The sequence below is a fragment of the Vitis vinifera genome, chromosome 4, assembly GCF_030704535.1.
Source record: "Vitis vinifera cultivar Pinot Noir 40024 chromosome 4, ASM3070453v1".
Classification (NCBI taxonomy): domain Eukaryota; kingdom Viridiplantae; phylum Streptophyta; class Magnoliopsida; order Vitales; family Vitaceae; genus Vitis; species Vitis vinifera.
Window position 1 is genome coordinate 5934023 of NC_081808.1, and position 18478 is coordinate 5952500.

An 18478-nucleotide genomic window follows, 5' to 3' on the forward strand; every position below is an offset into this window, starting at 1 on the left:
TTTTTGTTTCTCAAAAAAATCAAAATCTAAATCCGAAAATACATATAACAAATATTTTTATTTTATTTAGAATTCATTTAAAAAATAAGATGTTTTCTAATAATATATTTTAATTATTTTCAAGTTGTTTTAACTTACTTTCCAAGTCAATTTTTAAAATAATTGTACATAGATGATTGAAAATAAATAGGTTGAGAACATGCCCAAATTCCAAATTCCTTTAAGAAAATTGAAAATGTTGTGTTTTAGGGTAGTGGGGCATGTAGATAACACACCCGGACCATAAATATGTAGTAATTATTAGTCTAGCTCATTCAAATGCATACTGATGGCATAAACTGACCAACCGCACATCGTGAGGGTATCCATGGGGGGCTAATGTCTTAAGAGTCGTAATTATTCCAGTCGTTTATCACGATTGAATTTCTTCACATTTTTAAAGCATCGGGCAAAAATCACATTAAATGAAAGAATTGAGCTGGTCAGGACCATAATGGAAGGGAAAGGAATGATAATTTTTCATAGGATGGCGTAGCTTTCTCCTAAAATCATGTAATTTCTCTTCACAACCAAATGCATGAACCCTTCCACACGAATTTTGAGATGTTTCAGCAGTTCAAGCGCTTGCAAATGGATGGATCTGAATCATCTGATATGCCAATGAATATGAGTTATGGAACCCAGAGAATTAAATGGCAATAGAGAAACTAAGAGTTAATGCTTCTGTGCGTATACTGAATCTTATTTATACTCCCTCTTTCTCAAAACGAAAGTGTAAAAAGTTATGATGCATAAAGAAGAAACAATTCTTGATACAGAATAACACAAATCTGACACTGAAAGCATTGAAGCAAATACCGACAATACATCACATTTCAATGTCTATATTTCTACAACCATTTGCACCTAATGCCAAATTGCCAATCCATGAATCCATCTAAACGCTGTACATGATTTTTTGCCATTCTGTTAGGAGCCATCGAAAAGCTAAAAGAGCAGGTAACCCTAGAACAAAATTTTGCTATAGCAGTGGGAAAAGGAGGTGTTAACCTGTACAACAATGGAATTAACTGGAAAAGATACATTCACTTCATCAAATTGGGACAAGTACTTCACTGGATGCCTTAAAGAAGACATAAAAAGGAAGCTTCTGCTTGCATTTGAGCCTATTTACAGTGTCATATGGGAAAATGTCTTCGCATCTTATGCCAATAGAGAGGCGGAAAATTGACAACCCACAGGGATTGATTTTACAAAAAATGACAATGTTGCTTCATTCAAGAAATCCAATAATCAGTTCAAATAGCGCCTGCAGTTTCTTGAGTTGCAAAAACAAGGAATCTTCTTACCTTCATCTTCATGGTTAAAATGGTAGTCATATGTAATCTCTTCTCCAGGGTTTATGTCTCTCTCTGCAAAGAAGACAACCTGCAAACCAGAAAAACAATAAGTATTTCAATGTTCTAGCATTGCCCAGCTTTCAAACATATTTCAAAATTTAAAATGGCAAGGGAGCATGGTGTCTTGATGGCAGCTAACAGAAGAATGACATCTAATGGTCACCATAATAATTTATTTAGCTACCCTGTGCACATACCCTATAGAATCTTCTCCTCTTGAACGGTTTTTTATTACCAACAATGGTACTATAATGTTTGGATTCTAAAATCTTTCCATGACATGAAAGACAATTTTTCAAAAAATGAGAGCACCGAATCATTTGCAACACCCACACCCCAACAACCAACAACAAAAGAAAAATAAGGGGGAAAAAAAGGAGCTCTGATTAATCAAAAGAATTCAGAAGAAAGAGTTGATTTCAGAGATGAAAGAGACCCGATTTCATGGATTCCCTGCTTAAAAAACCTAGTTCTATCTGCAGATCTTGTTTAAGGAAGTAGTTTTCTTGCAACTTGAAAACACCAATTGAACTTATGCCAAAAGCAAAGTGGGGCTGCTTACTTGAGGACGCTGAGACTGATGTTTGTGTTTCAAGTGTTGGTGTTTATGATATACTCAAACCAAGTCCAACACCAAAATAGAATGCTAAGAGTACCCTTGAATGGTAGAGGAATCATTTCAACTATGGATACCAAACAAACTGCAGTGAACAGTGTTCATGATCACCAATCAAATTGCTAAATGAACTATAGGAACCAACAAAAGTCATTCTTCCTTCCCAAACACCAACACCACTCTGTGCTTGTAACTTTGAAAAACTTGTACATATTAAGAAACATAACATCTGAGAAGCTTACCTTCTTTTCATTCCTCACAGATATTACTTTTGCAACACAGTTCGGCTGGACATGCAGATTGACAACAAAGTAAGAAAACCGAGATCAAGCAATAATGATAAGAAAATGTTTAGATTATATCTTGTCAGTGCAAGCTGAGGGAAAACCAACTCTCCTGCAGCATACACCCAATAATTAATTTCTTCCAAATTTAGAATTCTTTGCTGTCTATTTCATGTGTGGAAGATTTTTTATGGGACTTTTCTTAACTTCTGTTAGATGACTGTTAGATCATCCAGATGCGAGAAATAATGAAATAACAAATCCAACCTAGAAAACCAGCAATGACAAATTAAATTACAAATTTAAACAATGTAATTTGAAACTCGTATTTGTATTTCACCTTAAAATAGAGAAGTGTTTTTGCTTTTCTTAGAATTATTTCATCACTAAGGGATGCAGTATTGATATCCCTAGTCATTAACTTAGAGCCAAAATATTTCCAAAACAAATTGAAGCATGAGTCTAGGAATGAGATAATTACCAGGCATGAATGATTCACAAAGCGAGCAATCCCACCTTTGCGGGTAGCATCAATGATGTGCTCTTTATCTATCCTAAAGAAGTAGCAAGCAGTCTTGTATTGAAGCTTTCTTCCAGACTGATAATCACTTTCTCTTTTATCAGCCACACGGAGGCCCACTATCTCACCAACATACTCAACAACCTGCAGAAACATGTGAACCCATCATATTTTTAAGATCATAATGAGGAGAGGTTTATGTCTCCAAAGTTGGGGAGAAGATCTAACCATTGCACCACGAGAAATAAACCTAGATGTGTAAAGACCAAGGGCATGTATACCAGACTTGTACACCACCAAATGTTTCCAACCCTTGGCTTGTTTGTATCGAGCAAACTCTTTCTGAAAGTAAAGAAAAGAGGAATAAAACCATAACACAGGCTGATAATTAATTAATTGAAACAAAGTTATAAATTCAAATCATGCAATTTATGTTAGCAATAAAGGGAAAAAAATCTAGACACAGAAAATTCAAAATGGGGCAAAGGAAAATTACATTGCCAAACTAGCATAGTAGCACTTTTTCCAAACCAAATGCTGATGGAATTATGTGCTTCCTCAAACCAAAGACATGAACTTGAAAGCATTGGAAAAATTACAAGAGGAATTGATAATTCAAGCAAAACATTGTTTAAATTTTCCAAACATTTCTTTTTTCCCTCCTTTTAAAGAAAACCACCTAATGCTTTTGGGGTTTAGACCTGGATGAATACCAAAATGTCTCTTAATATGTTGAAAACATTTTACCTCAGAAAAAACAGAAAATAAATGCAGAGGTAGCTTCAAAATTCCAAATCCATTGAAACTTGTAACCGTTTCAGACATGTAAGCTTAAGAACTCCAATGTGCTACTTTCTGTTTATATTTATGTTTACATTATTGAAAGAAACAAAATAATATGCATACTGCACTGGGTAAATGTTGAATGCTTGAATTAATTTCAATGCAAGAGAATTTACTCCATATTAATTTAATGACAAAAGCATGCTCAGAGGTGACATAAGCAACTTGAATATACCCGACAATCATATTCAACATCTGAAATAGGAGTCTTTGGAAGCCCTTTTGTGCAAGACTTTTGTCCGTTTATATGAAGCCATGCATTTAACTGCTCCTGAGGAACAAGGCATCCACCATTGCCATTTGATTGAAAGTTAAGATTGTGCCTGAAACCTTCTTGCTTACGACCCTTGTATCCCTAATTGAAATGGTAAAACGGATTATATTAAAGAAACCTTAAGTTCTGGGTTTTCAACACACCAAACGAAATAACAGAAATAGTAAATAGAGACAAAAAAAAAAAGAAAAAAAAAAGAAAAGAAAAAACCTCTGTCCGAGCACAGGTTAGTTCCTTTTCTCCTGTAGAATCAGTTTCAATGTTTATGGGATCACTGTCTAATTCGCAGGAAGGGTGTGCTGCATGAAGCATACATCTTCCGTAAAAGCCAACATTTTCATTATCAACACCTTCTACCTCACTCTGCAACAACCCCTGCAAACAGTACAACTAGGAGAGTAAGTACATCCACATGCAATCATCAAGCATCCTTAAGAGAACATCCTTAAAACTGGGTAGTCTATTTGCATTAAACCAATATCAATATGATGAAAGAGAAAAGTAAATTGATAAGAAGTATCTCCCGGTAACAAAATAAATCAAGGTTATGATTACAACAGAAACATAGGAAAGTAGACTAGACTAAGCACAAGAGATATTTTCTATTCAAATATGCTAGCTAATTTCAACTTTTACAGAATTTTGTATCTCAAGTGCATTTCAGACAATGAAAAGATTCAACTTCTAAGTAAAGACCTTCCGGTGAGCACACCAAGGATGAAAAGGAACCAAGCAATTCAGAACCCTGCACTTTATACATGAGCCACCAGGTCGGTTACATATTGAGCAAATCTGAAGAAAAAAAATCATGAACTTATTTTAGTCAAACAATATGACAATGAAATCAAAAGAAGTTAATTTATTGCAAAATGTTAAATACCCACAAGACTAAATAAAGTCTACTTACCCATATTTAATTCAAGATTTGATAAACTAGAAGAGAGTTAGTTGATTAACTCGAGAAGAAAATGGAAAACCTAGCCAAAATGCAATAAAAATGACAATAACTTGATAACCATATGCAATGAGTAATTTTTTTCCTCATTAATAACCAGTCAGTGGTTCAGTGCCTACCACATTTGCCCTAGGACGTGAAGCACCAGATACATCAAAAGCACTCATAGTGTCAACATTTGGGCATCTTGTTCCAGGTGTCCAGAGTCCACAAACCATATGAACCCACTGCTTGACAGTTGAGTCAAGTATTCCAGCTGTTATGGTGTTATGTATCTTTAAATTACCAAGGGAACAAGACAAATTCTTTGTAATATCTGACCGGTTCTGCAGATCCATGTTCCAAGCAGTGGTAGTAGATGGCTCGATATCTAGAGGTCTTAAAACAGGAAATGATTCATTTTCAAGTCCAGATCTTGAGGAATCCAGTGTGCCTAGTTTATCCTGCAAAGCTTCAGGAGGAACAGAACTCTTGGGCCAGGATTCTGTTTCAATATTCCATACTTTCAAAAGACTTTTCACTATATTGCGAGTCCGAAGTGCCCGTGTCATGGCCCCTCCTCCATAACCACAGAGTACACAGACCTAAAAATGACAAACCAGTACAACTTAGGTGTGAGAAAAACACAAGATACAAGGGAAAACATGCAGATATGCACATAAAATGTCCACATTATATTAAAGAAATGTGTGTGTGTGTGTCTGTATAAACACTAACAATTAAGTATCTACTTTGACATGTATGGTCATATTGTACACAATAATAATTAATTTGGATAATTTATCAAAAGCTCAATTCTTACATGCTAATCATTAAAAGTAAGATATTTGCAATTCACTTGTTTTGCTTGTAGAGAAGCAAGACGCAAGTGAGACAACACACACACACACACACACATAGAGCAATGTGACCATTTACACTACATAGAAAGCAAGGAGGGGAAACTCTTTGTCCTTATTAACTGTCCACATGAAAATTTTTTTTTTTTAATAAGTGCAAATTGTATAAAAACTCCAACAAGGATGCACCAAAGTACACACAATATATACAACGGCCATCTAAAAGTGCCAAAAAGGATAGGGAAAACAAAAATACTACCTCCCTCAATCTGTCCCCAAACAATCAATAAAATCAACTAGGGACATATGTATGTTCTATAAAAAAAGTTTGTCCAAGATAATAAACTGCACAAAAACAAAAACTTCAGCCTTTGAACAAAAAGCTCCATATTCTAAAAAGATCTATTTCTCTCCTTTCAAATTGTTCAGAAGGGGCACAAAGGCGCTGCTCTCCACACTTTCTTTCTCTTTCTTCCAATGAACAAGCTCTGCCATTCTAAAAGAGTCCCTCTAATGGCAGCATGAATCACCCAACACACCCTGAACAACGAGAACAAGAGCTCCTACAACAACCTTGTCTCCCCACAATGCAAGAGTATATGGTCAATTTACTCCTCATGAGCATAACAAAAGGAGCAGATATTAGCTAAAGACCACCCTCTTTTTGGCAATCGGTCTAAAGTCAAAACTTTCCCCCATGTTGCCTCTCAAGCAAAAAATACTAACCTTAGGAGGGACCCAAGCATTCCATACAATACTAGTAGGGAAAGGGCTTACCCTTACTTTCTCAAGGATAAAATAGAGGGACTTAACAGAAAATGATCCACTCCTTGTAACTGCCCAAAACACCTTATCCTCCCTCTCCTTAACCACCACCTTGTCTTGAATCCTTGACAAGAAGGATTCCACCATCCCAATAATCTCCCAATCATTGAGAGGTCTAGAGAAACCCACCCCTCTCAAAAGAGTGCACCCACAAATCTATCACCCAAGCCTCTTTTGAGCTAGCTAGAGCGAACAAGGAGGGAAAGGACACACATAAAGGCTCATCCCTGCACCATTTGTCTCTCCAAAACTTGACCCTTCTCCCATTGCCCACTACAAAGAGAGTTCTAGAAGAGAATAGCTCTCACAAAAGCCTTATAGCCTTCCAAAAACCAACGCCATAGCCACCCTCACTTCCTTTCGAGCACCAACCCTTTCCAATTCCCCAAATTTACCACAAATAACCTCTATTCAAAAGGCATCTCTTTCCTTAGCAAACAACCAAATCCATTTGCAAAGGAAAGCCTTATTAAGAGAGTTAAGACGTTTAACTCCAAAGCCTCCTTTACTTTTGTCTAAACAAACAATATCCCACTTCACTAAATGAGGCTTATTCTCTAGAGTCCCACCTCCCTACAAAAATTCCCTTTGAATCTTCTCCAACCTTAAGTGAACTCTTCTCGACGTCTAGAAGAGAGGCATAAAATAGATTGGCAGGCTAGCTAGCGTGCTCTTGATCAGTGTTAGCCTTCCCTCTTTAGAAATATATTGCCTTTTCCACATTACTAATCTCTTTCTGAACCTTTCTTCAACCCCGTCCCAAGCCACCATCGAGTTATGGGCAGCTCCTAGAGGAAGCCCCAAATAAGTGGTTGGGGGTACACCCACTCTACAACAAAATATAGTAGCCAACTCCATTACATTCGACACCTTCCCAATCAGAATAAGCTCACTTTTATCTAAATTTATTTTCAAACCTAAAATGGCCTCAAACCACATGAGTAACCAACTCAAATAAGTCATTTGGGAAAATGTAGTCTCACAAAAAATCAAAATATCATCTACAAACAACAAATGGGAAATCTCCAAGCCCTCCCCATTTCTCCCTAACACTTTGAAGCCAAACAAGTAGCCACCCTCTCTTGCCCTTCCAAGAAGGCAACTGAGCACCTTCATAGCTAGAACAAACAAGTACGGGGATAATAGATCCCCCTACCTTAAGTTCCCTAGAGCTCTAAAAAACCCGAGGGAGTACCATTCACTAACACCGAGAACCTTGGAGTTGAGATGCACCAACTAATCCAATTGATCCACCTTTGTCCAAAACCCATTTTTCCTAACACCTCAAGTAAAAAATTCCAGCTTACATGATCATAAGCTTTTTCAATATCAAGTTTACAAAGCACCCCTACTCTATTACTTCTTAACATCAAGTCAATTGCCTCATTAGCTATAAGTAATGCATCAAGAATTTGTCTTTCTTCCACAAACACATTCTAATATTTTGAGACCACTTTTCCCATCATTTTCTTTAGCCTATTAGCCAACACCTTGGCCAATAGCTTATATAGGCTGCCCGCCAAACTTATCAGCTTAAAATCTTTCAACTCTTCAGTTCCTCTTCTCTTTGGAACCAACACTAGAAACGTTGCATTGAGGCTTTTCACAAAGCACCCATGTTCATTAAATTTCTTAAAGAAACTCAAGACCTCAACCTTGAGTAAATCCCAGCAATGTTGCTAGAAAGCCAAAGAAAAGTCATCCGGCCACAGAGCTTTATCCCCATTTAACTCTAACAAGGCAATGAACACCTCCTCACGAAACAATTCCTCCAATTTTGCTGCATCTTAACTGTGAAGAATAGTAAACCGCATGTCCCTTACACTAGGGCACCACTCCCCTGGCGGTTTCGATAGAAGTGACTGAAAAGCCTGAACAATCCCTTCCCTTATATCAGCCTCCTCTGTGAAAGAAACCCCATTAATCTTCACCTCAGTCATAGTATTCCTCTTCCTATGAGCATTTGCCATTTTGAGGAAGAGACTAATGTTTATGTCCCTTCCTTCAACTAGACCTCCCAAATTTATGCCTCCAACTTGTTTCTTCCATTATAGCCCATTTCTTAAATTCTGCCCTTGAGCTCTCCCTGGCAGACTCCTCCTCAAAGGATAAGGTCAAAGGATAAGGTACCCTGCACCTCTTTAGAATCCCAAAATTCCACTTGAGACAAGGCCTCTAATTTCTTAATAGCCACATTCCCAAAAACTTCATTGTTCCACCTCTTCAATAAACCTTTGAGGCTTTTCAATTTTTCTACCAAAACAAAGCTAGGGAACCCCCTAAAATTAAGGGTCATCCACCAAGACTTCACTAACTCCTTAAAACTTTATGCCTTGAGCCACATATTCTCAAACCTAAAAAGAGAAGGGCTTCTACACCCCCACCCCCCAAATTCAACAAAATTGGAGCATGGTCTAAAACGGGTCTAGGCAACAAGTATAGTAACACTCCATGGAAGTGGCCTTCTCAATCATTAGACACCAAGAAGCGGTCTAACTGTGCAAGGACTTGATTATTCAAACCTCACCTCCATGTAAAAAGGTCCCCTATCAAGTGAAGCTCATCTATGACCTTTGAAAATCTTCTCATTGCTGTAGACAGCCTCTAGTTGTCACTAGAACACTCCTAAGGGAATCTTACAACATTGAAGCCACCCCCAACACAGGCCATTCCATAGTCCCCTTATAGCCCCCAATTCCGCCCAAAAATCCTCTCTAACAACTCTCTGTGTAGGGCCATACACCCCAGTAAAAAACCAAACAAAACCATCATCACAATTCTTAAACTGGCAAGAAATTGAGTAAACCCCAACGTCCATACCCACCAACTCAAGAACTCTACTATCCCAAAACACTACAATCCCCCTAGAAGCCCCCCTCGCATTGACTACACCCCATTCAATGAATCTCCTAGTCCTTAGACTTTGCACCACTCCTAAGGACACATCTTGGATTTTGGTTTCCTGAATACAAACCAAATCTACCTTCTGTGTTTTGATGAAAAACTTCAGCACCATTCTTTTATTACGATCATTTGCCCCTCTTACACAAATAAAATATCGTCCCTTATTTTCAACTAGCAATTGGACACATGCAATGTGTGTGCTAACACGAGGTATTTTAAAATGCATATATAGCAAACATATGCAATACTTTAAAAATATACATATCTTGCTTGAAATTTTACTTATTCAACAATACTGCAATACTATTCATCTAGGAGTATAGCTGATGATGCATTAGAATATCAGAGAATCAAATTCGATATGAATAAAATATAATTACATGCTTAATCAAGTTGTTCTGTTGGAATAGTTCTTCACAACCTCATATGGATGTCATCAAATGGCACTCAACATGTAAGTAGGAGAATAAAATCCAGAAACCGATATTTCCTTTTAAAAGAACTGTTTAAATCATGGGTAGAAGCTAAAATGCATAATAGTATTATGTTTTACCTTGTGGTGCTATTACAGACATCTAGGTATAAAATCTCAAGTAACCTCAATAAATTAATTCCACATATTTCATGTAAGTACCTCTTATATGAAGTAATATTTTTAATTTTCATGGTATTCAAGATGGATTTTAAAAATGTAACTGTTAAATATAATGTATTTATAGTGTACAATCTTTCTTTCCTTTCTTAATATAGGTCACATATATGGTAGTTAGTTCAACCTAACCTTGTATATATATTTTTCTATTGTAAGAAGTTAATCATATGAATGAGAATTAAGGTTTTTTCTCTCTCTCTCTTTCAACAGTAACCTTATCAACATTCATCTAGAACTACTATCCTGTTGTGAATCTGATAGAAGGAAGAAGAATTGAAACAGGGAAACATAAATTAAGAAAAGGAAATTTTCAACTTTTTGCAACTGGCCGTACTGTACTTTCTTATAATATTTGATATAGAAAAATTGAACCAGAGAAACCTACATTAAGGACAAGAATTTCTCAACATGTTTGACATAAAAATAATCTAATTAAATTGATCTCTCCCTAAAGTCACATATAATATTTACCTATATCAAAGATACCTTTTATTTAATTATTGTATTGCAATGAAAGAAAAATTAAACAAGAATTTTTATAAATAGCATTTTCTAACTGGAAAATTAATAGACAATTTTCAAATTCTAATTCCTTGTAGAACGAGGTCAACCCAATTATCCACAATTTTCAAATTCTAATAAAATTTTTCTTCCACTTTATGAAGTTTCCTAGCCTTTTTCCATGCTGAATATCTCGACTTCCATTTCTTACATCTTTCAATGCATTCAATATAGAAATAATTCATCCAAAATCTCTCTAACCGAAGACCGAATCACCCAACTCACCTTGAACAAAGAAAATAAGAGCTCCCATAACGACCTTGCCTTTCCACAATGCAAGAGAATACGATCAATAGTCTTTTCATGAACTATTGGCTAAAGACCACCCTCTCCTTTTTAATTGGTCTAAAGTCAAGACTTTCCCCCAGGTGGCCTCCCAAGCAAAAAAACTGACCTTAGGAGGAACCCAAGCATTCCACACCACACAAGAAGGGAAAGGGTCCACCCTTACTTCCTCAAGGGTAAGAGTAAAGAGACTTAACAGAAAAGGACTCACTCTCCGTGCTCGCCTAAAACGCCTCATCCTCCCTTTCCTCCACCACCACCCTATCTTGGATCCTTAACAAGAACCACCCCACTGTCCCAAACTCCCAGTCATTAAAAGGTCTAGAGAAGCTTGGGTTCCAACCACCCCCCTCGAAAGATTGCACCCATAGATCCGCCACCCAAGCCTCTTTTGAGCTAGCTAGAGCAAACAAGTAATGATTCTTATGAAGAAATTTTTTTATAGGAAACTGAACAATAACTTGCCAAGCTTATTTCAACAATTCAAACCATGCATAACATAAGAGTGAAATGGTTACAAATAAAAATCACCCTAACCATTCATTATCTAGATTTGTTATTTTGGACCCTATTAATTTTGGGGTATTCAATACATGCATGGACAACTGTGGAAGTTTTTTCACCAAACATTTGGGCTAAAAAGTACTAGCTTCAATAATTTTGAATTGGTAGAAACAACTAAAAGCCTACTGAATCACTTGTTAAAATAATGCTCAGATTTCTTACAATATTTTTAGAACTTGTCCTGCATGGTCTGCAATACCAACGACCTTTGGGAACTCTGGAAACACCATAGCAAGCCTGATGCACCTGTTTCCATCATGTCAGTTAGGCTTACATAATATTATAAGAGAGATTAGAAAATCAGATAATCATGATCTAAGTAACTTTATACTCTGATTAAGCAACGACTGCACTCCAATAAGCAATTAATTTCATCTTTGTTGGAGCTTCCACAAACACAGCAGAATGCATCTGTATCTGAAATAAAGGACTCAAACCTGTGCTCTTTAATGGATCTGGTTCATAACATATCCAAAGATTTACAATTAACTCACACCATTCTCAGAAAACAGCTAAATGGACACTTTTCTGACACTATACTGATTAAAATAATTACATTTCAATTTCAAAAAATAGCTTACTTTTTGGAATTAACTTTATATGATTCACTCATGGAATGCTTACTATCTTCAGCATTCTCCAACCCGACAGATCCGCTTTTCTTTTGTGGTGCATGTTTTGGTATCTTCACAAAAGCATTTCCAGAACTGGGACTCTTTCCTGATGATGCAAAAATGTTAATAACATAAAAGTAAAGTAAGCTGAAAGAAATGAACAAAAAGTACAATACCCAAAAGATAGTAGAAATGAGATGATAAAGTCACTTTTGAAGTTTGATAGCTCTACAGAAGAACCAAATTGAGGGCAAATAGAAACCTCTAAAGAGCCTCTAGCAAGAACTAGCAGATGTAGGCAATATTCTGCCTAGGTGAAGCAATCACCTAGCTGATCAATTAGCACTTGCCATGGTGTTGATGGGCAACAACAGCAAGGCAGCCATCCAGATGAACCAGGGTAAGGCCCAGGTTATACAGTTGCTCCGGTACAAAAGTTATTTTCATAAACGTTACAATATGTCAAGTATGTCTCCCATTAACAATTCATCTCTGTTACAAAATTGCCATTAACAGAAGAAAGTGAATACCATGTTGCTTTGCCACCCACCTTACAGGAAAATATCAATCTCTTCTCATTTTTATAATTTATGGTACATTCTTGGTCAGCAAAATATTTGCCATTCCTTTTTTACACAACAATTATGACTAGCAAAAGCAGCGCAATCCCAACATACAAGTAAATAATGTGCACCAAGGCTAAAAGAAAAGAAAATGCAATTGAGACCAACTTGCCTAAACTAATCCCAAACTATCAATAATGTCTAAAAAGAAAAGTTCTGTTAGATGACTATTTTTTAAAACAGCTTTTTGTTCTCTAAAACAAAAACAAAAAAATATGTTTCACAACCAAAAAATAGAAAACAATTTCTGTTTTTAAAAACAGAAAATAAGGTGGGTTTTTCTGATAAAAAAATAATAATAATAATAAGATGAGTTTTTAGGATTCTAAAGAGAGGCTGGGGGCTTTATCTTTTGAGGAGGTGACTACTAGGGAGGCTTCAACAGTAGAATATCATAAATGGGCTCTTATGGAGGAAACAAGTTCGAGTTAAGGGAGGTTTGATTGAAGAAGGATGATAGAAATACCAGTTGCTTTCACAAAATGGCAAATGCACATAGAAGGAGGAATACTTTGGCTAAGGTCAAGTTAATGGGGTTTCTTTAATAGAGGAGGCTAACATTAAGGTAGGGATTGTCTAGGCCTTTAAGATTCTTTCAATAGAACCAAGGGAGTGGTGCCCTAGTATCAGGGACATGAGTTTCGATGCTTTAAATAGTGAAGATGCAACAAAGTGAAGGAACCTTTTTTTAGAGGAAGAGGTGTTCAACACCTTGTCAAATCTAAATGGGGATAAAGCTTTGGCACAAGACAGTTTTTCAATGACTTTTCGACAATGTTGTTGGGAGTTTGTCAAGGAAGAAATGATGGGATTCTTTAGGGAATTTCATGAACAGAGCAAAATCGTAAAAAAACCTCGTTGCAACGTTTTTGGTGTCGGTGCCAAAGAAAGGAGGGGTTGAAAACCTTAAGGATTTCAAGCTTATAAGTTTGGTGGGTAGCCTTTATAAGTTATTGGCTAAAGTTGGCTAATAGGCTTAGAAAGATGATGAGTAAAGAGGTCTCCAAATTCCAAAATGCCTTTGCGGAGGGTAGGCAAATTCTTAATGTAGTGCTTATAGAAAATGAAGCAATTGACTCGATGTTGAAAAGTAACAGTTCTAAGGTGCTTTGCAAGCTTGATGTTGAGAAGGCGTATGTATGACCATGTCAATAGGAATTTTTACTTGAGGTTTAGAAATAAATGGATTTTGGGCAAAGGTGAACCAATTGGATTAATTGGTGCATTTCTTCACCAAGGTTCTCTGTTATAGTGAATGGTACCCTGTCGAGGTTTTTTCAATGCTCTAGGGGAATAACATAAGAGGATTCACTTTCACCGTATTTGTTTGTACTTTCCATGGAAGCACTTAGTTGCTTTCTTAGAAGGGCAAGGGAGGGAGGTTTTTTTACCGGTTTCAAAGTCAACGGTAGAGATGGAGAGGGTTTGGAGCTTTCTCATTTGTTTTTTCCCGATGACACATTGGTGTTTCGTGAGGCCTCTCACGTCCAAATGACCCACTTTAGTTGGTTACTTATGTGGTTTGAAGCCATTTCAGGTTTGAAAATTAACCTAACCAAAAGTAAGCTCATTCCAATTGACAGGGTGGAGAACTTAGAGAAGTTGGCTTTTGAAGTAGGCCTCAAAGTGGGTGTGCTCCCAACCACTTATTTAGGGCTTCCGCTAGGTGCCCCTCATAATTCTTTGGTGGCTTGGGATAGGGTTGAAGAAAGGTTCCATAAAAAAATGGCATTGTGTAAAAGACAATATATTTCTAAAGGGGGGATACTAACGTTGATTAGGAGTATGTTAGCTAGCTTGCCAATTTACTTTATGTCTCTATTACAAATGTCAAGGCTAGTATGTTTAAGGTTGGAAAAAATTCAAAAGGATTTTCTTTGGGGAAGTGGGACCTTAGAGGGTAAGCCTCATTTAGACAAGAGGAAGGGGGGGTTTAGGAGTCAGGTACCTTCATTCGCTCAACAAAGTCCTCCTATGTAAGTGGAATTGGCGCTTTGCAACAAAAAGAGAGCTCTTCTAGAGACAAATTATTTCCGGTAAATATAAGGAAGTGGAAGGGGGTTGGTGCTCTAAGGAAGTGAGAGATGACTATGGCATTAGGTTATGGAAGGCTACAAGGAATCTATAGGAGTTAGTTAATTGTCGAATGTTTTTTTCAATGGGTAATGGTAAAAGGGTTAAGTTGTGGAAAAATAGATGGTGTGGCAATGAGCCTTTAAATGTTTCTTTTCTATCATTTGCCTTAACTAGCTCTAAAGAGGCTTGAGTGGCGGACTTGTGGTTGTATTCTAATGAGAGGGGTGTTTGGATTCCTAACTTCTCTAGGCATCTAAACAATTGGGAGATTGATATGGTGGAGTGCTTCTTGGCAAGGCTACAAGATAAGGTGGTAGTTAAGGGAGGAAAGGCTAAGGTGTGTTAGATGGAGACAAAGAATGGAGAAGAAAAAGGATGGAGGAGAGAGAGAGGGTTAGAGAGAGAAAGATCGCGAGTGAGGGAGAGAGCGGTGGCGATGAGGGCTCGACGGAAATCGCAGAAGACGCGAGGCAGTCGAGACATGGGAAGAAGGTCAAGAGGGGGGGTTTCGGCGTGGAATCGAAAAGATTTGAGGTCGAGGTGGAAGAAAGAAGGGGAAGATTGCATGCCATGATTGTGGAAAGGAAAGGCGGGATCTCGTCGTGGGTCAGACTAGGTCCGGTGAGCCTCGGGATAGTCCTAGAATGCTTGAATCTGAGTATTGAGGACCGAAGAATGGGTAGATGGGCAAGAGAGTGGAAAGAAAACGGGCGGATGTACTCTCTGTCGCGCCATTACAACAGAGGGGGCTGCTTTCTTCGTTTGGGGGTTGCGGATTTGGAGGGGAAGTGGTTTAGAGTCTTTATTCCTAGAGGAAGAGGAGAAAGGGGAGGATGGGCATCAATGGCGGACACACTGAGGAGTCTGGGTTGCGCAGAAAGTTGCCCTAATAACCAGAAGACAGACGTGTCTCAGAAGAGGCCGAACATGGTGAGGTCGTTTTTGGAGGCGACCAAAATGGCGAAGGAAAAGGAGAGAGCAGTAGCTAGGGTAGATGTCTCCAAGGAAGAGGTGGGAAGAAATTTGTCCAAACTTAGTCACTGTATTGTTGGGACTTGGAATCACAATGCAGCGAAGGGTGATGATCTCAGAGGGTGGGGAGCCCAGCTAGCGAAAATATGGAGGCTAAAAGGGAATTTAGGGCTGGCTAAAATGGAGAGGGGAAAGGTGTTATTGGAATTTGAGATCCCGACAGAGGCGGAGCAAGCATCTAAGATGGGGAACATTTTGCTTGGGGGGGTAGATCTTTGTTTAGAAAAATGGAATCCGGAGACGGGATGTTTGAAGGAAGGGGAAAGGAGCAATGAAGCGTGGGTGCAAGTAGTGGGGCTGCCTGTCTCCCTGTGGGAACGGGATATTTTGAGGAAGATTGGGGACGCGTGTGGGGGTTTCCTTGCGATCGATCATCAAACGGAAAAAATGGAGGATTTACAGTGGGCACGTCTCTTGGTGAAGCGGAACGGTGGGTCTCTTCCCAGCTTAGTGGAGGTTTGGAGTGATGGGTGTTGTTATGCGGTTACATTATGGTGGGAAATCAGGCCAGTCCTCAAAGTTCCGGCGACTGGAAGGAGAGGGAAGACCTTCGTGACAGTTGCGAAGGAAGGGGGTGACGCGAGTGCACGCGCGGGGGGGCGCGTGGCGGGGGCGATGGAGGGCTCAAGGCTCGAGGACTGCCTGATGACTGAGGATGGGACGCAGAGCCAGGCTAGCGGGTCGGGTCAGAATTCGGATTCAATTCGGAGCGAAGACGGGCCGCCAGTCGGGTCCCATGCATCGGGTGGGCTGGGTTTGTTGGGCCAATTAACTTCTAGAGGGCCTAAAGCTCACATCCCCAATGGGCCAAGTCTGTTTGGGCTGGTGTGTTATGGGAATGGCAATGGGAAGCCCAAGGAAAAAGAAAAGGCTGGGACGGTGGGTCTACTAAAAGGGTATGGGCCTGCATCTCGAAGCTCAGCTTCTCCTACTTCTTCTAAGGCACAGAATGAGATGGGCTCCTCTGCTATGGAGCGCATCCGAGGCCCACTGAGGAGTCCAGACGTGGGCATCTCTAAATGCTGGGGGGAGGATGATCAGTGGGGGCTAAGACGTGGAGATGAGACACAGTGGGGGGGGGATCTCCAGAACCGATAGTGCTCTGCTGGAGGAAGATGCAAGGTATGCTCCGTCTTCATCTGGAATGGAGATTTTGGACCCTTCTCCCCCTTTCTTTTATTCTTTTGGTCGGACTCCAAGGAAGGAGTCTTTCGACCGTTCTGGAATTTTAGTGGAGTCAACCAAGGGGGATGGTTTTTGCAACGAAAGTGGCCATTCACAGCAGTTAGTGGGGAAGTGCTGGGACTTGGTAGAGATTAGTAACGATAGCATGGAGGATGATAGAAAGGCTCTGTGCCTAGCTCGGCCTATTTCTCAAGAAGAGGGTGCATGGGTGGATGTAGGATGGGAAGAAAGTGATTTGGCTAGGTTTAGTCAATTCCTGGGATTTCCGACAGAGGGCTTAGAGAAAGACATTCTGGAGTTCATGGTTAAAATTAGGAAGAGAAGAGAAAGAATTCACAGCAAAGCTATGTTGGAGAAATCAAAATTTGAAAGGGAGTTGAGAAGACTTGAATGCTCAGTCAACTATGAGGGGGGGAAGAAGAGAAAGGGTACTGTGCAAGGACGAGGGTGTCAAATTATGGAAGTCCAATGAAAATAAGGCTTTTAAGCTGGAATGTACGCGGGGCTAATGATAGTTCCAAGAGGAAAGTGATTAAAGCATTGATTAGAAAGCATAAAGTAGACTTGTTTTGTATCCAGGAAACGAAAGTTCAATCCATGAATGAGGGTATGGTTAGGAGTCTGGGGTCAGGGAGGTTCCTGGATTGGGGTGCCTTGGATGCTCAGGGAGCAGCAGGAGGGATTCTAATTTGCTGGGACAAAAGAACCCTAGAAATCCTTGAGATGGAAATGGGCCAATTCACTATTTCTTGCAGAATTAGGAATGCTGAGGATGGGAAGACCTGGATATTTACGGGTGTGTATGGGCCGTTTTCCAAAGATGACAGGGACACCTTCTGGGGGGAGCTTGGGGCGATTAGGGGAATCTGGGATGATCCTTGGTGTGTTGGGGGTGATTTTAACGTCACTCTAAACCTTGGGGAAAGGAGTAATCAGGGGAGGCTGACTGGCGCTATGAGAAGATTTGCCCAAGTGACGGATGAGTTAGAGCTTTTGGACATTCCTGTGCATGGGGGGGTGGCTTCCTGGAGTGGGGGAAGGAATAACCAAGCCTGGGCGAGACTGGACCGGTTTCTGGTGACCCAAGATTGGCTGGACTGTTTCAGTGGGGTCCTTCAGTGCAGGCTGCCCAAACCCGTCTCTGACCATTTTCCCATTTTACTGAAAGGCGGGGGGGTAAGAAAGGGCCCCTCCCCTTTTAGGTTTGAAAACATGTGGCTCAAAGTTGAGGGGTTTAAGGATCTCCTTCGGGGGTGGTGGCAGGAGGCGGGGGGGAGGGGGAGGGCTAGCTTCAGAGTGGCTTACAAATTGAAGTTTCTGAAGGATAAAATTAAGTCTTGGAACAGGGAAGTGTTTGGTAGGGTGGAAGTCAATAAAAATCTAGCCTTGCAACAGGTAGAATTTTGGGATAGGGTGGAGAGTGACA

The 18478-nt window shown here is 39.4% G+C and overlaps 1 protein-coding gene across 6 annotated transcripts in view; it reads right to left on the bottom strand.

Moving 5' to 3' along the window:
* Positions 1-1000: 1000 nt before the first annotated feature.
* The window catches only part of LOC100255892 (uncharacterized), a 55820-nt gene continuing 38342 nt past the window's right edge, over positions 1001-18478 (bottom strand). For 5 of the 6 annotated variants that reach the window (XM_010650414.3, XM_059736264.1, XM_010650413.3 and 2 more), the window contains 11 exons: positions 12104-12242; positions 11854-11977; positions 11685-11768; positions 5012-5476; positions 4634-4729; positions 4148-4312; positions 3839-4018; positions 3049-3162; positions 2782-2964; positions 2259-2303; positions 1001-1428 (listed from right to left, as the gene is read on the bottom strand). In XM_010650414.3, coding sequence (XP_010648716.1) covers positions 1294-1428; positions 2259-2303; positions 2782-2964; positions 3049-3162; positions 3839-4018; positions 4148-4312; positions 4634-4729; positions 5012-5476; positions 11685-11768; positions 11854-11977; positions 12104-12242 — 1730 coding nt within the window. In that variant the 3' untranslated portion in view covers positions 1001-1293. The remainder of the gene's footprint in view (positions 1429-2258; positions 2304-2781; positions 2965-3048; positions 3163-3838; positions 4019-4147; positions 4313-4633; positions 4730-5011; positions 5477-11684; positions 11769-11853; positions 11978-12103; positions 12243-18478) is intronic. The other variant, XM_059736263.1, reaches the window with a different exon arrangement.